Raw genomic sequence first — 22,205 nt, 5'->3', positions numbered from 1 at the left:
AATTGTTTTTAGAATTGTTTAGAATAATAAAGAAGTCTGTTCAGTGTCTGGATGTTCTTAAACTTTCAGTGGGGTTATACTGCCCTCCACTGGATTAAAGCTTAACATGTAGGACAGCAGGTGACTGAACAAGCTAACAGTGACCAAAACATCTACTGATCTAAAAGGTTTAATAACTGTTGCACCACTAATACTATCAATACATGTAAATAATTGAGATAAAATGTAGTTTCTCAGCTTTTCATGGTCATCAGATATGACCCATTTGGACATTCAGAGGCTTAGTGAATGTGGAAATACTGTAATTTTTTTTTTTTTTTTTTGGAAGACTGATTCACTAATAGTAGATGACAAATGATGTTTGTAGAAGCTGGTTTTTATATTCAGTTAATGATATATTTAGCTGCAATGGTCACTTTTTCCTCAGTTTGTTTTGGTATTATAATCTTTCAATTTATTTGGAGCTTTTATGAACATCTACTTGGGACAGTGACTTAAATATCAGAAAATACTGGCTTTTCACTGAAAAATACTAGAATAAATGGTCATAAATCACCTATTTGAGGTTTAATGTAGAGACAAAGTCATCACAAAAGTATCTGTAAGGGTTAAAGTATTCTCTAGTGTGGTGTGTGAATTGAAAAAGTCAAAATAAGTCAAGTCATTTTTTGTTACGATAGGTTTTGTTTTATCTTCTTATAGTAAAATTGTAACTTTGTATTTTTAATCCTAATATATATATATATTATTTTTTTTTAATTAATGATATGTGGTGATTATGAGCTTTAAGAAACTGAAACTTCCTAATGGGTAAAGATGTGGTAAAATATATTTAAGTAAAATATTTCATAAGGTGGAAGTCCTGTTTTTTTTTTGTTGTTTTGTTTTGTTTTGTTTTGTTTTTTTGCTTGCAGGAAATATTGCATTAATGGAAAGCCAGCCAACGTTTTACTAGAGAATAAGGGTGTGAAGGAGGCTGGTCTGACTTCAGTTAAATTTTATACATACCTCTTTATTAACGGCTGTGGTTTTCATTTACACACACACACAAACACGCACACACAGCGTCCTAGTTTTGTTTGGAGCTTTAGTCGTCTAACAAACCAGAAGGGAGTGGCATCTCCGGAGTGGAATTTCACTTCCTGTATCTCACAGGTGAGTCAACTGGGCAATGTCGTCGATTGCATAGGTTCTGTCGACATCAAACGGGTAATTCTCCTCAGAGAGTTTCATAGTGGTCGGGGTTAGACGAGTGTGACGGGGGTCTGAAGTTTTGTGGGTGCGTATTTGGAAGCGGGGAGCTGCTTTCATGATATTTGCGCACAGGCTGACTGAGGATTAAGCAGTTTGATTGTGCTTTTTGTGGCCTGAACGCACACTGAAAAGTACTTTTACTAAATACTAATTGTTTTTTTTTTTTTTTTTTCCATTCCTTTGACTTCAGTGTTGTTACAGGTGACTTTTGGATTCTATTTGTGCGGAAATCTCTGTCGGACTTTTACCATGAATGCGCTCCGGAGAGTGCGTCTGGGTGCTTGTGCGCTCCTGCTCCCCCTGTTGCTGTTACTAGACTCCGGTGCAGCCCAGGTTACCGGGGAAGAATGCTTAACCCGGTTTAAAGAGGGCCAGGAGGACTTTGTTCTCGATGGTGATGAGTCTGTAAAGGACGGGGCCACTTTTCTTTCGTCTCCTCCACTGACGCGCTACAGGGACTGCGTGGCCTCCTGCTGCAAAGACCCCAGGTGCAATGTCGCCTTCATGCAGAAAGGATCCGAGGAGGGCCTGGTCAACTCCTGCTTTCTCTTTGACTGCTTGTATAAAAAGCAATACGTCTGCCGTTTTGTCAGAAAGAAAGGATACATCAACTACATCCTGGACTCCGTTTATGACAGTTATCTTAATGTGTACACCTCTCCAGGTAAGACTTAAAAAACAAATGCTTAAAGAAAACAGATGCTCTGAAGTTTCATATGCACTACAGGTGTTCCTTTAGTTACCATTGGCATTGTTTATAGGATCACAATGCTGTTTCTATAGAACTATGTATAAAGTTAAATTAACTCATCATCAGTTGAATTAAAGTGATCAAGCTCAACCAACTTGTTTAATTGTTAAAACACAATTTGTTATGAGACTGTGTTAAGGCCATATATTTAAGGCAGAAACCTTCAGTTCAGCATGTTCACACATGTCAACCCATTAAGGCCCCTGTGTAAGATTAGGTTTCTGTGTCTGCCTCATTCTATTTAGGCCTGCTCAAGTGTTGTGACAGTTTTGGGTTTTTTTTTTTAACTTTGCTGTACCTAAAAGACTGTGGAACTTGTGGCTCACTCTAATATTGCCCCCCCCCCCCCAGATCAAAGTGACCATCCACCAGTAGCCAACGGAGGCCTGGACCGTGTGATTCAGCCCCAGGACAGTGTGACATTGAATGGTATCACAAGCAAAGATGACAACAAGATTGCATCTTATCAGTGGCAACTGATAACTCCATATTCTTATGCTATCATCGAGGTAAGAAAATCAGTGAATTGAAAACTACCTGATGCGACACTTTTCTGGGAGGTGGGGGGAATTTATTGAAGCATGTCAAAATGAACCCTACGTTTTTGTTTTGTGGGAGTCTTCATTTGTGTCTTTCACATGTCCATTGTGTTCAAGTTCATGGCTCAGTTTAAAGCCTACTGATGTGTTTTGGTAGAAAATAACAAGTTCTCTTTTCTTTCCTTTATAGAAAACAAATTTTGAAGATCAGATTATTGTATCCAATCTGACATCAGGCATATACAAGTTCCAGCTGACGGTCACAGACAACATCGGTCAGTCAGACTCCACCACTGTCACTGTCCTGGTTCTTACTCCAGAACAGTCAGAAGGTGAGTGTGTAGATGCTGTGCTGTGAAACCGCATTTTTTCATGTTTGTCAATTAGGTTGGTTTTGTTTTCTTTCATTGTTTTTTTCACTGTTGAGCACAACAAATCTAATTTTACAGAGTCTCATTTTTGTTTTGCGTTCTTAATTATTCTACATCCAACTTTAAACTGTGGAATTTGAAGAAGAGATGGTTGAGTTTCAGTTGTAAACATGACTCATGTCTACTATATTTGTTGATGTTACTTTGGGCTTATCCAGTCACTTGCTTAGTGTTTCATCTTGGGACAGGATGAGATGTGTTCCATAAATGTCCTCAGATCCTTGTCATTTCCACTGAACTCATTGTTAAGTCTTCCATTGCCAAATAGAAATGATCTGTTTCTGTAAAACTTAATCACTTGTCCTGGCATTGTTGCGGGTGCTTCATGAGAACGATAGTTGTGATCAAACCTGTTGAGGCATGCCTGTCTAATTCCTGTGGGCAGCATGACGAAACTGCATGGAAGATGTAGAGATAAACGGTTATCGTATAGACACCTCAGTCAAGTTTGAGTTTTTGTACAGTATACACTGTCGGAAGCAAAAACCTAAAAGAAAGTAGTTGTTTCTTCGACATGAAAGAGGATTTGTTAACCATTCTCCCCCATGTCGTAGTATTCAGGTCACATCCTTTTAATCTCAGCATGGAGATCTTTTGGCATGTTTTCTCTTCTTGAGTTTCTTTTGAAAGCGGAAGTGTAGCTTTTTTTTTTTTTTTTTTTTTTTTTTTATCGCTCCCATGTTGACAACCCACTCTCTCCACCCCCACCCCAACGAAACCTGTCAGTCTGGTTTCAGGTTGGGTTACACAAACAGCACATGAGTGTTCTCTCCACCAGTATTGACTAAAAGTGATTTAAAGTCTAGATTCATCTGTTTGAAGTATTTTTTGCTCAGGTTTGTATTTGTAAGTTGCTGACTGATTACAAACTGAAGGACAAGGGAGGATTTTTAACCATTCAGTGGTTCAGTTACCCATTAACCATTTGTTCCTTGAATAGAACTAGGAATTCAGTAGGATATGCATGGGCATGGCAGTGAGTCTACATGATAAGAGTGCCACATTTACAACACAATACTGAATAGTTCTGAAGAAGTCACCCTACTTATATGCAACAGTCAGAGGTGATAACCTGAGAATGAAATAGAAGTGTCCTTTACTTAATGACTCCTACACTAACTGTTCTGTAAGTAACCTGCAGTCGATACTGAGAACATGTATCATCAACCACAGGAAGATGTCAACCGTCGTTCTCTTTAACCTCATTGTCTAATTTAAACAGCCTACTTCTTTTTCTCACTTGCATTTCTCAATACTTGACCACATTATGCTCATGTACATGTCTGTCTAGACACGACACCACAACCAGGAAGAACAAACTGAAAAAGACAGTCTCCCCCAAAACTGAGTATCAGACATAATACAGACTGTAAATGGTTAGTTGACCAGGTTCATGGATTTCAGACAATGCATCTTACAATGTCTAATGTGACTGACACTGTAATTATGTCTACAATTGGTTTGCTTTAGAATGAAATAGAAGAGACCTTTATGGTCTACCAGCATGGGAATGTTTGTAACTTTAAGGCTTTGATATCCCGTAAAGTAGAGCTGTTCAATAAAGTGAATCACAACTGCGTAGGTAGGTAGGTAGGTAGGTAGGTAGGTAGATAGATAGATAGATAGATAGATAGATAGATAGATAGATAGATAGATAGATAGATAGATAGATAGATAGATAGATAGATATTTTGTATTTCAAATATGTAAACATTTACAGTTCTTACATGGCACTTCTGCATTTCCTTTTCTTGCCATGTTTCAAAAGGAGACACTGAGAGGTTATATGAAAATACGTGAAGTGAAATTAATTAAATGTTTTAAAGTTTGCAATTATTATTATCATAGTAGTTTATGTATGTGTACTGGATTTGGGGGGAAAATGTACATTTCAAAATGATGAGTAATGTGTACATTTTAAATGGTAACTATAAGCAAATAGACCAGAATCATAATTATAGTATTGTCCATAATAATAAGTGCAAAGTAACCTGTCACATGCAGTACTATAAAACATAATTTTCCAAGAAATCCTGAGTGAGTGTTGAGGGAAGAAAATTAAATCACTAACTTGACAAACATGGACAACTGTTTTTACACATTTCAAAATTTCGGATTGTCACATATGAATAGATTCTAATGTTCATTCCAGTGTGACAGTATTAACATGAGTCCTAATAATGTGTCCTACCAGACCACTGTATGGTTCCAATGAAGATTGGACCATGTCGGGGTTCATTCCCTCGCTGGCATTACAACGCTGCTTCAGAAAAATGTGAGCAATTCTCATTTGGAGGCTGCAGGGGGAATCACAACAACTATCTCACCCTGGAGGAGTGCGCCAACGCCTGCTATGGAACAGGTATCTATACATTTAACTGTAGGAGTTATTTATGGTGTAATATTTTAGATGCCAGAGTCACTACTGTGACTTGTGATCTGAAGGAGGTAGATACATACATGTGGCACTCAAAGCTACAGTATGTGATAGTTTTATATGATGGTTGCATCTGTTTGAAATTTAACTTTTAGGTTTTTGAAAGTGGAGGCAAACATAGTATTATCTTTGCTCTGTTGTTGTAACACTTAAGTATGTTAAAGTTAAAAATCTTCATCATTATGACTGTATTTTCATTATGACTTCCAACTCCATCTAAATATGCTCAACAGTAGAGATGAAGATTAAATGAATAATTGTATGAATAATCTACACTACAGTCATTTGTAAAATAACATGACGCTACAGTCAGAAGATGGTTAACTTCTATTGTGTAGTTAACCGTTTTATTTTTGTTTTTTCTGTACAAAGATGCCCAGTGTAACTTCCAAGGCTAAATATGTAGAGAGGATTTGCCATATATGTTCGGGCCAATATATAACTGAGGGACTTTTGAAGTCCATGGGATATATCTTGCATACAGCTTTATTAAAAGTACAAAAAAAAAAAGTTTTTTATGTTCAATATGATCATGTCTTTAAAAATGCCATATTTTTTAATTACAGAAACAATCACTTATTAATAAATAAATAATTAATGACTAGATATACTAAAATGTCAACTAAAAAATAACCGTCCAATTTAATAACCACTTTATAATTAGCTAAACAATAATAAAATGAGCTTATTCAAAAATTGCTTAGATTGTGTTCTTTTTATGAAGTTGAGATAATCATAACAGATATTTATTTTTTGCAAATATATCAAATTTTATATGGAAAATAACAAATTGCGTCTGTGTCTGAGAAATGACTTTCAACTAAGTTAACCATTACAAAAACACTTCTCAAGGAAGTGTGTTAATTCCAAATCACATGACCTGCTCCACATGATGTCATTTCCTCCTGAAAAAAACACTGGCAAGACTCCAATGTGTTCTTTCTCCTCTTTCTTAGTTATTTAATAGAAAGTAGTGTGTGAGTCAAGTGTGTATCTATCACACTCTTATGTCAACAGTGTTACTATAATATCTTTATAAATAACTTTCAATTTCACTTAATTGTAAATATGATATTAAATGTCATGTGGTGTTATGGTTATGTTGATTTTAGGCCTGAAAACAGCAAAAATGTCAACTATGTCTGTCAACTATTTTACCCTGTAAAGGTCATTCAAAAAGTCCCTCAATTATAATTATAATATACAATGTATTGACCCATTCAGTGTTGTTTAAAATATCTATTAAAAAAAAAATAAAAAAAAAAAGGTCAACCTGAGAGGAATACATCTGTATAATTGATGAATGTTTGGTTGAGTTCAAGAACAGCAACAAATTGTTTGATTTTAATTTCCTTGTTGATTTTCTTCCAGAAAAAATAGAGAAAACTGGTAGAGGCTTGCCAATTCCTACACCTCCAGGTAAGTAGTGTAACTTATGTGTGTGGGTGATAGAAATTTTGTGTCTTTGACCTTTTGTCAGCAATTGTTCCTCTGAATGTAATACTTGATATTTGTCTCAATCATGTCAGAGTGGTCGGCTAAAGGTTAACTCACTTTATTATCCCTGTCAGGAAATGCAGTCTTTGCATTTTACCCATCCCATATAATACACACAGTTCCCAGCAATATGACAGTCAAAGACTCATTTTGGGATGAGTGTGAAAAATACAACATTTGAAAGTGAAAAAACAGCACCAACACTGCATATATGAACCAAAGTAGCAGATTTGTTGTTGCTAGTTTAAGATATGAGTCCAAGAGGCTTTCAGGTTTTGGACAGTATTTCAGCATGTTTATCCCCTAAAAATTATTAATTTGGTAGAAAAACAGTAATTCTTAGTTAAATGCCCAGGTCCTAATAATGAAACAGGATATAAATTGGTGTTTGTAGAGCAGGGGTGTCCAATCCTAGTCCTCGAGGGTCGGTATCCTGCATGTTTTAAATGTATCCCTCGAGGACCAGGATTGGACACCCCTGTTGTAGAGGAACAAAGCCTCGTCTTTCCTTTTATTGCCTTTTGTTAGCTTATGAGGATGATATGGAACTAATATGATGGTTTCTGAAATATGTGAAAACTTCAACTTACTCAGGATTGGACATAAACTCCATTTTTTTTTTTTTTTTTTTTGACAGCTGAGTGTGCTTGGCTGTCATTGAAACTAAATAGTCAGCCATGGTGAGTTAGAAATGTGTTTTCTTTGTGTTTATCCTTTAGCTGAAAAATGTGGTGCTCCATGTACAGCAGACCAGTTCACTTGTGCAAACCAGTGCTGTTTGGATCGCACGCTGGAGTGTGACTCGACTCCACAGTGCAGTGACGGCTCAGATGAAAACAACTGTGAGGACTGTAAGTAGCAACTATGCAAATTAGATTTTATTTTCATAATGGCTCAAGTGTTTTACATGCAACTTAGATAAAATGTTTCCTTCAAAGATATGCTGACTTGAACTTTGTGTTTTCTGTTGATCAGTGGGCAGAAATTTTGAGATTCTGTTGCAGATTCCAGTAGATGAACAGAAAGGTAATTAGAATTTATAATTACAAAAAAGTGTAAAGCAGGTTCTTAGTGTCTGTTTATACTCTAATACCTACATTTTTGTACCATCTGTTCACTTCCCGACCTCCACAGTTCGCTGCACAGAGCCCCCTGATACAGGAAACTGCAGGGACAGTCTCAGTAAGTGGTACTACAACCCACTGCAGCAGGACTGCTCCCTCTTCAACTATGGTGGCTGCCTCGGGAATGAAAACAGATTTAACACCAAGGAACAGTGTATGAAAGTCTGCCGGGGAGTAACAGGTATGGCATGGTCATACGAATAATTGAAATTTGGTGCCTTTTCTGTTAATTTTATGAGAAAGTAGAGCCATTTGTTGGTATTGAACGCTGGAATGCAAAAATAACATTCCTGTTTTAGGCTTTGTGAATACAAATTCAAGGGTTAAATTTCCTAAATAACTGTAATATACAAAGTCTGTTACTAATTTAAACAAGTCAAGTACTGATAATGATATGGACCAATAGAAAATAAGTGTCAGGATGAAGGGGGTGATATCATTGAGCCCATTTACATGCTCACCAATACTCCGATCATTGTCTGTTTTCTGGAGTTATCAGATTACTCAAGTGATCATGTCAACAGGACAATCCAATAGGCTTTATCTGATAATGGTAGTTATCTGATTATGAGAAATCAGATTGACACACCTAGATTTCTCCCCAATACTCTGTCTTCATGCATGTATACAGGTTAATCTGATGTCTTTCATTCTTTTACATCCGCACATGTGTAAAAAAAAAAAAAAAAAAAAAAAATCTTTATCAATGGAAGTTACGTAGCGACAACGTCAGCCTAAGGAAAAAGGTAAACAAACATGGCAGCAAAAAATGGGCAAAGACTCACTTCTGGAGTGAAGAGGAAACCAATTTCATGCTACAACAAATGAAAACTCTCAACATCTTCCATCTGCTTGACAGGAGGAAATGCAGGAATGGTGACAAATTCCAAAAGCTGTCCTTTAAAATTTTCTGAGACAAAACCAGATGTTCTGAAAATAACAGGAAGTGTACGTCTTAAGTCATAACATATGTACATACTCCAAAAGAATTGAAACATGTAAACCAGGGCTTTTCGATTATCGCATTTCTGAAGTGCATGCAAATGGGTCACATCTGATTACAGCAAATATCGGATTTTTCTGGTCATGTAAACAGGCTCATTGAAAGAGTGCCTGCCAATTGTCCAACCGTGTGGAAAAAGGGATGGAAATGTGACATGTCTGTTAGTTTCATGCAGCTGTTTTTATACAGGTGACTGGAGATGATTCAGTATCATCCAAAACACCTTATTTCCTCGAGTAAAAACCAGGAGTCAATAACAACCTAGGTCACTTATAATAGTGATCTCAAAAATGGGCTGGATGTGAAAAACAGCATGAATAAACATTTGGTAACTGTTATGTAATGTGTTGCCAGTTGAGCCCAACATACATTTCTACGAGTTATAATTTAGACCAACCAACAATATAATCCAGATGTTTTCAACACTTCATTCATCGTAAGTGTTCTTATCCGATGCTGGTCACTACCGGTGTGTGTCTTACTATTTCTGCTAAACATTTACTTGGGAATAAACTTAAAGCGCGACAGGAAGTTAAGGTTTACATAATAAAATCTAACTACTACTGGTGAAGGTTTTTGTTTGATATCAGTTAAGGAAGTGCAGTGTTTGTAGATGCATTGCAGTAATTTTAGTATCGTAAATTTGATTGCATTCGAACAAGGTTTCGTTCTGAATATGACAATTTGTACTTATTTAACACGAAATTAAACACAATGGCCTGACTCTAGTGCAAGCCTTCTTCAAATAAAGGTCTCTAACCTTTTGCATTGGAAATAAATAAAAGTCCTGGCCACCCTTTGAGGAAGTTCAATCATTTTATTTGGCCCAGATAACGGTAATGAGTCAATAATTATATAGCCGTGACAGGCCTATGAAGATATGAATGGCTTTAAAATCATAACAAACAACATCTGGTGTCTAATGCTTTGGTCTAAATGGACATTGTTGTGAATAATTGATTATACTTAATTTATAATTGATTAATAGTTCTTTTTATCCACTGCTGTTCTAATGCCTTGGGGTGTCTTATCACCTGTGGTATCTTAATTCAAATGCCATCGTAAATTCTCAGGTCTGTCCTACAGGTATATTTTTTTGGTAATGCATGTGTAACTACTAAGCAGTGAAAGTGATCAGTCATAGAATAAATGACAGAATAATCAGGAGCCTCTTGTTTTAGTCTCTTTTTACATCTATGACTTCAAAATGTTATGTAGTTTACAAGATGAACTGTCAAAACTTTGACATTGAGCAGAAAAAAAATTATACTTGGGAGAAATTTAGATGCAAATAAGTGCAACATCAGATGTGTGTGCTTGTGTACACCAATAAGAAACAAGGAATGTATGTTAGATGGAAACCACAATAAAAGTTTGCCATGTACGAAGCATTGCAGAAAGTTTTAAAGGGGTCATATTTTCCTAAACCCACTTTTATTAGTCTTTGGTACTTTCATTATTATTGTATTTGGACCCTAATAGTTCAAAAAGTTTGAATTTGAACCCTCCAGGTGCTGCAGAGCTATCTTTATATTAATTCTGGCAAAAATCAAGTGGATTTCTACAACCTGTTTCAATTCCTGCTTAATTTGTTACATTTTATAACTAATTACATCACGACGTTTGCACATATAAGGTCAAGACTTCCTACAAACATTTCTCCAAGTACATCATAATTGTTTGTCAGCAGCAGCGGTTGTAATAAAAACTGAAAATCCAAACTTTGAGCTGGTTACCTAAAATGTTCAGTTACTGGTTGTATTTACGAACACAAGTGGCTGAACAGGACAGAAAGCACGGTCAACAACTTGGAGGGGGTGGGGCGTGAAGTGGCTCATTTGTATTTAAAGGGCCAGCGCTCAAAACAACCTTTCTGGTGTCATTACTCAGAAATAGGGTTGAAGATGGACCTGTGGAGTTGAATTAATGAAGAATTCAGACCCAAGCATAGCATTTACAGTTTATGTAGACCACAGGGAAATGTTTTAAAATGCATAATTCCATTTTAAAAACCAAATATCACTCCTTTAAACAAAGGCTTTGGCAAACTGTGGAGGTAGAAACAATGTTTGAGTGTTAAAATCATGATGAAGAACCACTCTTAATATTCAAGTAACAGTAGTGGATGTAAACGAGCATCATTTTGCATTTTCCGTTGACATTATCTTCAATTTGCAATACATTTGAGTGTAAACTGTTGTTTTCTCTACGGCTTGTTGCACTAGATCCAAGTAATCAGTGGAACAGATTAATTGAGTTGAAGTGCTAATCAATAGAGATTATCCCAGGTTTTTGTGCCTTTATCTTACTTTGTGTTTTCTTGCCTTTTTTTCTAATTCATTGGTGCTTCATTTATCTCAGCAGCTCTAAATTGTAGTTCCTTTGTAAAGAGTGTTTTTCTTTTCATATCATATTTTCATTTTTGGAACATGCAATATCGCGTTTAATAATGCTCACACCATCTTCTTTTCTTATATTTCAGAAAAGGACGTATTTGCAAGAAAGGAGTCGTTTGAAAGCCAGACAGGGAGCGAGACAGGTATTGAATACTATTTCTATTTCAGCTTACCTGTAAACCTAAGTGCTTCTTTCATAAGAACTGGGTCTCTGCTGTTCAATATTGTTGTTGAGGTTTTGTTCTGTTTCAATTCAACTTTCCAGTTCACTGAATCATTAAAAGCAGAGCGTGATTTAGAGATCTGTTCTTCATAGCCTTTCATGTATTGTCCTTACATGACTGGCCATCACATGATGTTTTTGAAACATTTCTCGGTTTATTTAACAGGTATTATAGCGATTGCCGCTCTTCTGGCCGTAGCTATCCTTATCCTCCTCTGCATCCTGGTGTACTGCCTCTTAAGGGGAAAGAAGAATGTACAACACCACCGAGTGCCCGTCAACACCGCCCCGGTCACCTCAGTGGAGGACAGAGAGCGTCTGGTCTACAACAGCACAACCAAACCCATCTGACCCCTGAGCCCTCACCTTTGACCCCTTCCTTTCCCAGTTGTGAATGACACAGGGTTTTATTTATAGCTGTGTCTCATACTGAACGAACTCAGATTGATGAGAGGAAACACTGTGGATGTGTGAATGCTTGAAGGGCCACACTTTTCTTTTGTTCATACATTTACGTGTCTTTTGAGGGTTGTTGCACACAGAAGTTAGAATGCGTTTAGTTATGAAATTTGTTTTAAGCTTTTTGTTAATTCAGTAAAATGTCATTGTCATTGCATAACAGTTTGTACTCAGGTTGAAAGGGAAGGAATGTGTAGGATTTTACCACTGGAGCTGATTGATGTTTCCACAGGACCAGTTAAAGCTTCCAATAAACAGTGTGCTTATTTTAAAATATAGCTGGTCTGTTACTTCAAAGTATATATTTTTTTCCTTTAAAACTGAGCTCTTAATACTTCTGTGGATATGTATTGCTAATGGTGATCCATCACTGGAACCATGCCATGACAGTTTTTTCAGTCACTTTGGTTTTTAACCCATTTTCCACTTCATTGTTACCCACTGTATTTGACTGCAGATACAGGTGTAATGTATATAATATTAGAATTTTAAGAAAATAATGTTTTATTTGAAAAGCTAATTCTGTTTATAAAGTGTTTAGGATCAAGTGTAATGCTTATTCATCCATTTTAAAGAGCTGCCTCGATTAAACACACTTTAAACCTCTCAAATGTTTGTACATATCACCTATTACAGATTTATCTGACGTTTTACAATAATACCATAATACTGAATAAAAATATTAAATTGATGAATGTGAATGGCTGTGTATTTTTTTTTTTTTTAATCCTAAAATAGGAAAGTTTGATGTTGTCTTCTGCTGATAATTTGAATGTTATATACTGTACATAACATAATAGGCAATGATCTACATTTAACCATCAGTGGCAGCAGCAATTATACAACTTAAAATATCAATACCTTCACATAATGAACTGCACTGAAGTTTTATGTAACCCTAAAGTCACAAATACCCTCCAGTACCAGTGTGTCTGTTTTCATTCTGTAAATACTTTTGCAGCAGCCTCATCCAGAACTCTTGTTATGGGCTTGGCCTGGACTTTATGGACACATTCAATGTTCAAAAGTCTTTTATAGCTCGTGTGTTTTAGTGGGACGTTGGTTCATATCACAACCCACCATACATATCTATGATTTGGGATGATTTAATGTTGAAGAGGCTTACCACATATTTTAACCAAATAAAATGCTGATCAAATCTAAAATAAAAGTCCTCTGCATGTCTGTCTAAATATTGAGGGGGCTGTATCCCTTGCTTCCCGTCATTAGATACAAAGACAAGTTCACATCTTTTCTCGAGGTCATACCATAAGAAAAGTAATTTGGGGTTTTTTTGTTTGTTTGGGTTTTTTTTTCAAATATGCAAAGAATTAATACACCTTTTTCTATTATTTGTGACTTCCAATTCTAAATAGTTCACAGGTTTCACCACCCTTACTAACAAAAAAAAAAAAAATTAAAGTATGAAATGTACTGTATTAATTATTTCCTGGCAGCATAAAATTGACTTCAGTTGTTCACATTGCGAGTGATTTCTTCTAATATGGTCAAAGCATTTGAATATAATTCTGATTATGTTAAATCAATGAGAATGAGGGATGTATAATATCATATATGAGACAACATTTTAACTGGAACATATAGTTACAGTACTGGGCCCAAACCAACTCCTGTGTAAAGACAACAAAAACAAAAGCCCTGTATGACCAGCAGGTGGGGATGTTGTTTATCAAACGTTCAAATCAGCAGCATTATAACAAGTTTTGATAACTAAAAGCCACAAGAAATCCTGCATTTCTAACTTTTGTGTTGTTAACTTAGAAAGGGGGTACAACATGCTTTCCTTCAATCTTGAAATAATATCAAACTCCAGAGGGCAGAGAGGGGGTTGTACAAAACAAAGCTGGCCTTTTCTATTTCATTAGCCACACATAAATTAGCATCCACCCAATTGATTCACTAAAGCACCCTTTGTGAGCTGACTTGACCCTAATAAATGTAACTGTCAGGGTTACAATTTGTTATGTCTGTTCATAAGCCTGTCAGAGGCTGTCAGTGGTGTCAGTGGGTGTCAGTGGGCTACTTTCTTGATTAGTGCAGTTGTAGAGACTTTGACTGAAAAACAAGTTTTGTAACTACTGAAATATGAAAAAAGGAAAAAAAAAAAAAAAAAAAAAAGAAGAGTGGGGAAAAAAAGAAAAACGAGCCAGATGTTCACATGAAAAGAAAAGTCACCAGACACCCGACTGTCAAAAGCAGGCGGTTCTTTGGTGCATTCACTTACTCCTCGTACCTAAAACACACATCATACTAGATAGAACATGTATAATTCATCATTAAATCGATGGTATTCATTAACAACCTTCTTTAAAATTTCCAGACATGTGTTAACATCAATATAAATGCATTTTAAGCGAAATTAATGTTAACAAACTATAAAAATTTTGTACCAATACCTTTGCCAATATTATTAACTGGTGCGTTTATCCTCAGTGGGGATCCATGGGTTCTAGATGTGGTAGTTTTTATGCTGTTGTGCATAGGTGCATGCTGTGCCGCATTTGTCCAGCAGTCACCGCCAAAGCGTTCTGGGTATAGCAACGTGATTGTAAAGCTATTGCATTCCAAAATTATTAATATCTCCCAAAATATCGGCCCTATCAACTTGCCGTTTTCGCTAGTCTCTTTTTTAACCAAAAATACAAAAGTATGCCAAACTGCAGCAGTCAGCTCCTTTCAGATTTTGTGTGAATCCCCAGACACACACAAATACACTCATGCACACAGAGGCCACTTGGCTTTTATAATATAGATTCAGCAGTGAATACCTGTCCTTTTCAATGTTATAGTCAGATAAGGCAAGACTAGAAGAAGTTTATTCTCTTATGCACTTAATGGTCCTCCATGCACTCAATCTGTATATTATGTATAGTATATTCATTTGCATGTACATTCATAGCAGCCATTTGTATATTATTGTCAGTGCACATCCACATGTATGTTGTGTCCGTAGTACTTCATTATGATCACAAAACATCCACCTGCTGATATGTCTACAGTATTGCCTTATCTTTTGCATACTGTAGATCAGGGGTGTCAAACTCATTTTGTTCAGGGGCCAAATTCAGCTAAATTTGATCTGAAGTGGGCCGGACCAGTAAAATAATAACATAATAATATATAAATAATGTCAACTCCAAACTTTTCTCTGTTTTAGAATAAGTCAAATTAAACAATGAAAATGTTTACATCTACAAACTATCCTTTCAAACAATGTGAATAACATGAACAAACTCAAAAAATAAGTGTAATTTTAACAATATTCTGCCTCAGTTTATCATTTTCATGTGTTCATTATAACTTACAGATCACAGCAGGTTGACAAATACACAAAATATTTAGTAGCAAGCGGAATATTGTTAAAATTGTACTTACTTCTCATAAAACATTTCAGGTTATTCATATTTGTTCAGGTTATTCTCACTTTTTGTGAAATTATGCTTTGTTTTAGTGTAAATACATGAAAATATTTACATTTACAAAGAAAGAAATTTGGAGTTGTGAGTATTTATAGATTATTATGATAGTATTTTACTGATCCTGCCTATTTGAGATTGAATTGGTCTGAATGTGGAACCTGAACAAAAATGATTGTTAATATCTTCGTGGAATTTTTGCATTTCACAAATTCATCCCAAGGGCCGGACTGAACCCTTTGGCGGGCTGGATTTGACCCCCGGGCCACATGTTTGACGCCTGTGCTGTAGATAAACAATCGAGGGTGTCAAAATCAAAAATTCTCTTTGTTTTAGTGCAAAAAAGTAAAATTACATGAAAATATTTACAATGTTTACAATCTAATGTTACTAAATGTTTTGTGCCCTTGTAGATCCACTGCAGTCTGTAGGTATACAGATTGATACATACTATTATTAAAACTGCACAAGAAATTTCAGGTTGTTTGTGGTCATTCATGTTATTCATATTTTTTTATGAATACTTTGTAAATGGAAACGTTTTCATGATGTAATTTTACTTTTTTTCACTGGCCCAGCACACTTGAGATCATATTGGGCTGTATGTGGCCTCTGAATTGAAATGATTTTGACATCTGCATTTCATTGCCTTGTCGCCTACCTGCTTTATCAGACCAAGTGGTGGGATTTCCTACGTCCTTGAACGCAGCATTAGTTCTCAGTTCTTCAGTGATGCAGTGTTTGGTCGCGCGGACCAGAGTCAGTCGATGACCTGCCAGTGAAGGGATGTAAGTGCGTGTGTCTGAACGGCTTTACCATGTGAAAAGAAGAAAACAACGGAATAACCTCAATATTTCTGACCAACAACCCGCTTTTGACACCCTTTGAGACGACTTGCGGGAAAGACAGAAGTTGGCCTGTTCGGTTTGTAAACTGTTTTTACAACTTCGCCAAATCTTAGCTTAACTGAAGTTAGCTTTCATAACAGACGTTTTGAAGAGGTGTCTTTTCTGTGTGGATTAAAACAATATTATTAGCATGTTTAGGGTTTTTAGACATGTTTTAATACTTTTCTGTGGTGTCTGAGGCTGCCCATTTATTAAACCGTACAGAGGATATTAACTACTACCTTTACACCAAGACATTTTAGTCAAACATACTAACTAGCTTAAACTTTGTATGGTGAAAGTTACTATCATGCTTTTTTTTCTTGTAAATTCAGTCGAGACAGCTTCAGGACTTTTGTAGCCATGTAAAACTATGGAGCACAGTCTTTATTACTCGCTACTTCGCCTTTGTTGTGCACAACTTGTAGACACTGGCCAAAAAAATTTTAGATTGCAATGTGCATGTTTTTCCATATAATTTCACAACCTTGAAACTTTGAGACCCTGGAGGAGGCAGGAGTTTCAGTCAGATAAGTGATGTTTGTCTTTGAAAGAAACCACTCTCTGTTGAGTGAACTTTGATCAGCCTCAGGGATCTGAATTTTTTTTTTTTTTTTTTTTGTCTCTACTTTTTTGTGGATTGAAATTTTCCCACTACAGCTCTGATGCCAGACTATCTTCTGAGGAAAACTAACATTTGTGCTGTAACTGAATCATTTGCACCCCCCCCCCCCCCCCCCCCCCCCCCCCCCCCAGTGGTGCCCCTTCTTGGCCCCAGCTATCCTAATTGTTTTTTTCTAATGAGCACCCCATTGAGACACATTGATGTTCTAAATGCAGGCTGCTCATAGGTCAGTGACTTTCCCCACCAGCTGTTGCAGAAGAATAGAACAAAATCAATCAGTTACCAGTGAAAAGTTGCATCTTGTTTCTTTGACCTCACTTGACCTTTTAGACAATAAAGTCTCAGCTTCATCTCAGATAAATGTTGCCTCCATGCAACGGACGGTGCTCTCTTCCAGGTGGTCCGAACAGGAAACTGCTGGAGTGTGTCTTGGATCTCAGACTTTGCTCTTTATTCCTTCCTCTACAGTCTTGGTATGCTGCAGCTGTGATAAAATTACCAGAGCTGCAAAAATACGTGGGTAGTTTTCAGCAATGGAGACCTTGTAACTATCTTAGCTTGCATCTGGGTTTTTCCATAAGTCTTGACTTTTTCATCTTCCATAATTGCTTTATTTGATGACATACTTTAAGGACATTTAAGATCTTCCCATATTCAGTTACAGCTAAGATTACATTGGAAGTTAAAGGTCAAGTTTAACAAGACCTGACAACACTTAACTTGTCTGAAAGTGGAGAGTATGTGCCATAAGAGACTTAACATTCCAAACACCCAAGGGAGTCTAGACTCTGTTTTTGTTGGGATTTTGACACGCGCTCTCAAAGGTGTGAAGATGCTGCTTTCCTGTCAAAGTGGTGAAATACACCTTTAAGAAGCAACATGCCAGTTCTATTTGGAGACTTGTTTTCTAATTTTAACAGGCAATACCCTTCCTCAGCGTCTAAATGCTGTGGGATATCATTGAGGGCTGCTTACCCTCTTGTTGTCTACCATTCGTAATGTATAAGAACTGGAAATCTTCGCTAATTATTTGTCATTTAAAGTGGCCGACACCACTTCCCAGGTATGCATTTCGAAGTCAGCATTGGCAAAGAGGTGAAAATTGCCATTTTTCCTTTTTCAGCACAGTGGGGAATAATTATTCTCCCATTAAGAGCTATTTTGACTAAAGTGTACGTGCACCATATGGGCAAAACTCTTCTCAATGCTCTGTGGGTGTTCATTTTGGATGGATCACTTCTCACCACATCTAAGCAGCATGCACAGAAATGTAGTGGACTAAAATAAGTGGTTCATATGTTGTGTGTTTGTGGGACGTCATGTGTTTGGGCAGGACTTTCTGTAGAAGCAGGATTTGATTGAAATGAGGGGAACACGACAGGGTTTATTGTTTTCTCCAGTGAATCAAAAGCTGTTAGTCTCTTAAGGCTTGTGTGTCAGGGACAAACTGGAGGAGTAATGTGGGAAAGAGGGCGCCAACAGAAAGGCTGTTTGTCAGGGGTATTTTCTGCAGGGGTAGACGGGGTAAGAGAGTAAGAGAGAGGTCATGCAAGATAAACATGGCACCAATGCTGAAATAATAAAGACTCTGTGTCTCAGTCCATCAGGGGGGACCCTGGACCTCGGCTCGCCATGCCAGGTTGGATTTTTATTTGTTCAAAACGTAAACATCCGTTCTGACTGGAGTAAGAAACCCACCGCTCCGTGTCTGGGTAAAGACATCCCAGGGGTCTTATGTCACACATGAAGATTCCTGTGGGCCTTGTTTGGGCAAACGGTGAGAGTGCAAAGGGAATTCTGTGGACTATTTTTAGTCTCTCATTTCATTCCACACGAAGAAAAAAAGACGTGCACATTATGGGGCTGTGAGATAAGACCTAAATCTTTTATCCCCATATCTGGAATTTCATATCCAGACGATGCGTATCACAGTGACTTCATTGTCTGGAAATTCAATTAATAAATACTTAAAACAAAGTTACCCAAAAGGCATATTTTTTTACATTTGTAGCTGAATACTTGACAAGGTACTTACCTATGTTTGATTACTTTTCTACTTTTATTTTGTCCTTTTGTGCACATTTTTGATTAAGCATGCAACATGTAGTGCTTTTCCTGTAAACAAAATAAATATAAACCTAAAATGTAACTCTCTCTCTGTACTCTTTGCCATGATTATTGCATAGGTGGTAATGGAGGTTAGTGGTGTTTGAGTCTGTTGTGGGGATCGGTCTCCACCATCATTTGCATAGTATGGTTTTCTGGTCTGTGTCAGGCTTTTCATACCCAAACCACATTCACACAAGTACGACTGCATAGTGCACTTCAACACTTTTTACGGTACTGACTGAATTGCTTGATTACTATTGAGTATGAAAAAATATCTTGTCATTTCATACCAAATTTCAATACCTAAAAGGAGTCCATTTCTATTAATGATATTATGTTAACTTAAAATGACAAGTCGGTCAATAGTTTCATTTTTTATGTAGCAAAATTTGTTTGAGGCGTAAAATGTCATTTTATGGAAACATAACAGAAAATTGAGGAGTTGTTATTGCCAAAAAAACCCATAATTTAGGAAGTACTATCAAAGCTGAGGTATCACATCAGTACTGCTATTTTCAACAGTACCGTTTCCTCATTTAGGTATAAGCTCCTCTTTTTGCCTAGGCAAGCTCCAGTTCAGAATTATCACATTCTTTGTGTGTCATGTTCGCTTTGCTCTGTGTTTGAGTTGCCTCCATGCAAATTTCCTGCTTGTATCAATGCCATGGAGGAACTTGGAATGTTGTCCAACTGAAGAAAATTATTGCTTTAAAGAGTGTGATTTGCAACATGGTGAAATAAACAATGGAGCATAATATGAAACATTTTATGTTCTCATATGAGACAGATTGTGGTGCCCAAATATGTTAATGTGTGCACTAAAGACCAATTAAGTTCCCTTTATGATTCAGATGCTTAGATTTTGACAGCAACATAATTTGGCAGCAGGGGAGCTGGTGGATACATGTTTTCTCCAGAGATGTCAAGGTTGAAATAACATATCACATAGTATAATTTAAAGACAGTGATATTTGCATCCTGTAAATATCTGTTTGGTTAAATTCATCACATCCTCACCCATTTGTCTGTGCTCTTTGAAATACTTCCTGAACAGACAGAGAAAGTCGTATGTCCTCTGAGAGCGAAAGTCTCACTTTTCGCTGGTTTCCTTTGCAGACATTTTCACTGGTTTCACTTCTCTCATAACTCTGATGGGCTGTCAAGGCTAAAAAATGCTCCACATAGTCGTCATCCTCCCCAAAGACTATTTTCTTCAGGTTGTCAAGCTCCAAATCGTTCTTCACCGTATATATTTTTGTGCTTTATTTTCACAGAATGAGACTTTTTACACTGATGTTGTGATGACTCCCTCTTTATTTCCTTTGGAGCTGTGTCTTGGCCAGCATGTGTCCCCTTTAACTGTCTGTTTGTTGTGATTTCAATGAAAGGAATTCAGACTCTGAGTGCCTGCATCTGTGTAAAGCTTAGCGATTAAGAGGAACAAGGAAGTTTATCATCCCATCTGATGAAGTGATCCATTGCAGGTCTTTCTTTTAATAACCATCAGATTAGCTCTTGTAGCATCTGTTTTCTATTAAGAGGCAAGTTGCAGATTCCTATGCGGGAGGTTCATACCACGGGTAATGCAGTCATCAGCTGTGGGAACCAAATGCTCTCCATTTGTGAGAAATGGCAGCCAGTGCAAGCACAGGTGGCCAACTTGGCATGAATGTTGGTCTGTATGTAGTGTTTTCTTTAGGATTTGGATTTGGCTAAGCCCCCTCCCTTAGAAAACAAAGATTCGGAATAGCCATATGTCAGCAAACTGGAGGTAAGAGTTAATGAGTTACAATTGTAGAATTCTGTCCAGATGTGTTAAGATTGTGGGTTGGTGTGTCCTGTTAGACATTTTCAGTTTGTCACTTTCTCCACCCAAACCACTGAAGCTATCTTTCAGTACCTCCAGACAGGCTCTGATAAGATTTTATGTCTCAGCTGTCTACAGTCTACCTTGGGTTTTTCAGACCTGTTATCCCAAGCCTTACCCAAAACTGATTAGCATAGCTTTGTTGTGCTCATTAAGTGGGGTTAGCTCAGGGGTGAAATAACCAGAGGATTTTGTTAGTTCACTGTTTATGCAGACAAATGTAAATCCTGTACTTGAAAATGAATCCTACTCAAGTCCTGCATGGTACACAAACTGGCCTGGCTCTTAAAAATCAATTGGGTAAGCTGGGTCAAAGAGTGTTTGAGAGCGCTTCATTCTTCAAGTCTTTCGAACAGAGCAGCCTTGACTGTGCATAAATCAATTTGTCTTAGAGAACTTGTCATGCTTTTTGCATATAAGATGCAGATTATTGATTTCAGTCAAATCCATGTTGAAGGCATGGTATGATATGTGTAAATTATGATGCCGGCTCAACTGTAAAAATATGTTAAATATTTATGTTTGTGTGTAAAACATAGGGAGATACAGATGTTTTTCACTACCCAGAGTTTTTATTTATTTGTTTTATATAGAGGGAAGTTTCAGTTCATTTATGAAAGTAATGCGATGATATTGGATTTTTCAGGGACTGTGCATATGGTGACTTTATGCTACAATAGTTTTTCTAGAATTATATTTTTTAAAGTTACTGTAGCCTTGCTTACAGTAAGGCTTGGTGATAAAGGTGGGTGATATAGAAAAAGATTAAGATTTAACATTTTGGCCATGTTATGAGTGATTTACAGGTTTAATTTAATTGTTTTCTGGCTACAGGGACTGATTAAAACTCTTTCATAAATATGCTGTACACATATGAGTGGAGAAACACATTCACCATTAATATATTACAAAAACAAACAAACAGGTCACGTTTAAGAATAGTCTCAATTTCGCTATTTAGACATTTTGGAAAGCCCTTTAGAAAACCCTGATTAATTGAATCAAATTTAATTGAATCAGTTCGATGTATTGCCTAGTCATACTAGATGATATATTGGATGTACATGAGCATAATTGATGTGCCTATTGATGATGTGACTATTTTTGCGAATATGAAGAACAAATGTAATTGGTCTGGATCCTACAGTTTGACCAAGGTAATGGTG

The 22,205-nt window shown here is 36.8% G+C and overlaps 2 protein-coding genes across 7 annotated transcripts in view; both read left to right on the top strand.

Moving 5' to 3' along the window:
- Positions 1–1,059: 1,059 nt before the first annotated feature.
- spint1a (serine peptidase inhibitor, Kunitz type 1 a) lies at positions 1,060–12,810 on the top strand. Of its 4 annotated transcripts, none has more exons than XM_030127628.1 (11): positions 1,060–1,155; positions 1,445–1,918; positions 2,357–2,514; positions 2,735–2,876; positions 5,170–5,337; positions 6,784–6,831; positions 7,629–7,760; positions 7,885–7,935; positions 8,044–8,214; positions 11,519–11,575; positions 11,822–12,810. In XM_030127628.1, exons 2-11 carry the CDS (start codon positions 1,504–1,506, stop codon positions 12,004–12,006), a joined length of 1,527 nt encoding a protein of 508 aa, XP_029983488.1. In that variant the 5' UTR covers positions 1,060–1,155; positions 1,445–1,503; the 3' UTR covers positions 12,007–12,810. The 4 variants fall into 4 exon arrangements, with proteins under 4 accessions (XP_029983488.1, XP_029983487.1, XP_029983489.1 ...); XM_030127627.1 differs by having other exon boundaries at positions 1,151–1,279; XM_030127629.1 differs by lacking the exon at positions 1,060–1,155 and adding an exon at positions 1,175–1,209.
- A 3,512-nt stretch (positions 12,811–16,322) lies between these two features.
- The window catches only part of LOC115413871 (pleckstrin homology domain-containing family G member 3-like), a 35,158-nt gene continuing 29,275 nt past the window's right edge, over positions 16,323–22,205 (top strand). For all 3 annotated transcript variants that reach the window (XM_030126995.1, XM_030126994.1, XM_030126993.1), the window contains exon 1: positions 16,323–16,475. The gene's annotated coding sequence lies outside the window, so the exon portion shown is untranslated. The remainder of the gene's footprint in view (positions 16,476–22,205) is intronic.

The sequence above is a fragment of the Sphaeramia orbicularis genome, chromosome 22 (genome assembly GCF_902148855.1).
Source record: "Sphaeramia orbicularis chromosome 22, fSphaOr1.1, whole genome shotgun sequence".
Taxonomy (NCBI): Eukaryota; Metazoa; Chordata; class Actinopteri; order Kurtiformes; family Apogonidae; genus Sphaeramia; species Sphaeramia orbicularis.
This window is presented reverse-complemented; position numbering and strand designations above follow the sequence as displayed.

Coding starts and splice junctions, on each gene's coding strand:
- spint1a (XM_030127628.1), top strand. CDS start 1,504: ATGAATGCGCTCCGGAGAGTGCGTCTGGGTGCTTGTGCGCTCCTGCTC. Junction 6,832..7,628: donor GCCAATTCCTACACCTCCAG/GTAAGTAGTGTA, acceptor TTTATCCTTTAG/CTGAAAAATGTGGTGCTCCA. Junction 8,215..11,518: donor AGTCTGCCGGGGAGTAACAG/GTATGGCATGGT, acceptor CTTATATTTCAG/AAAAGGACGTATTTGCAAGA.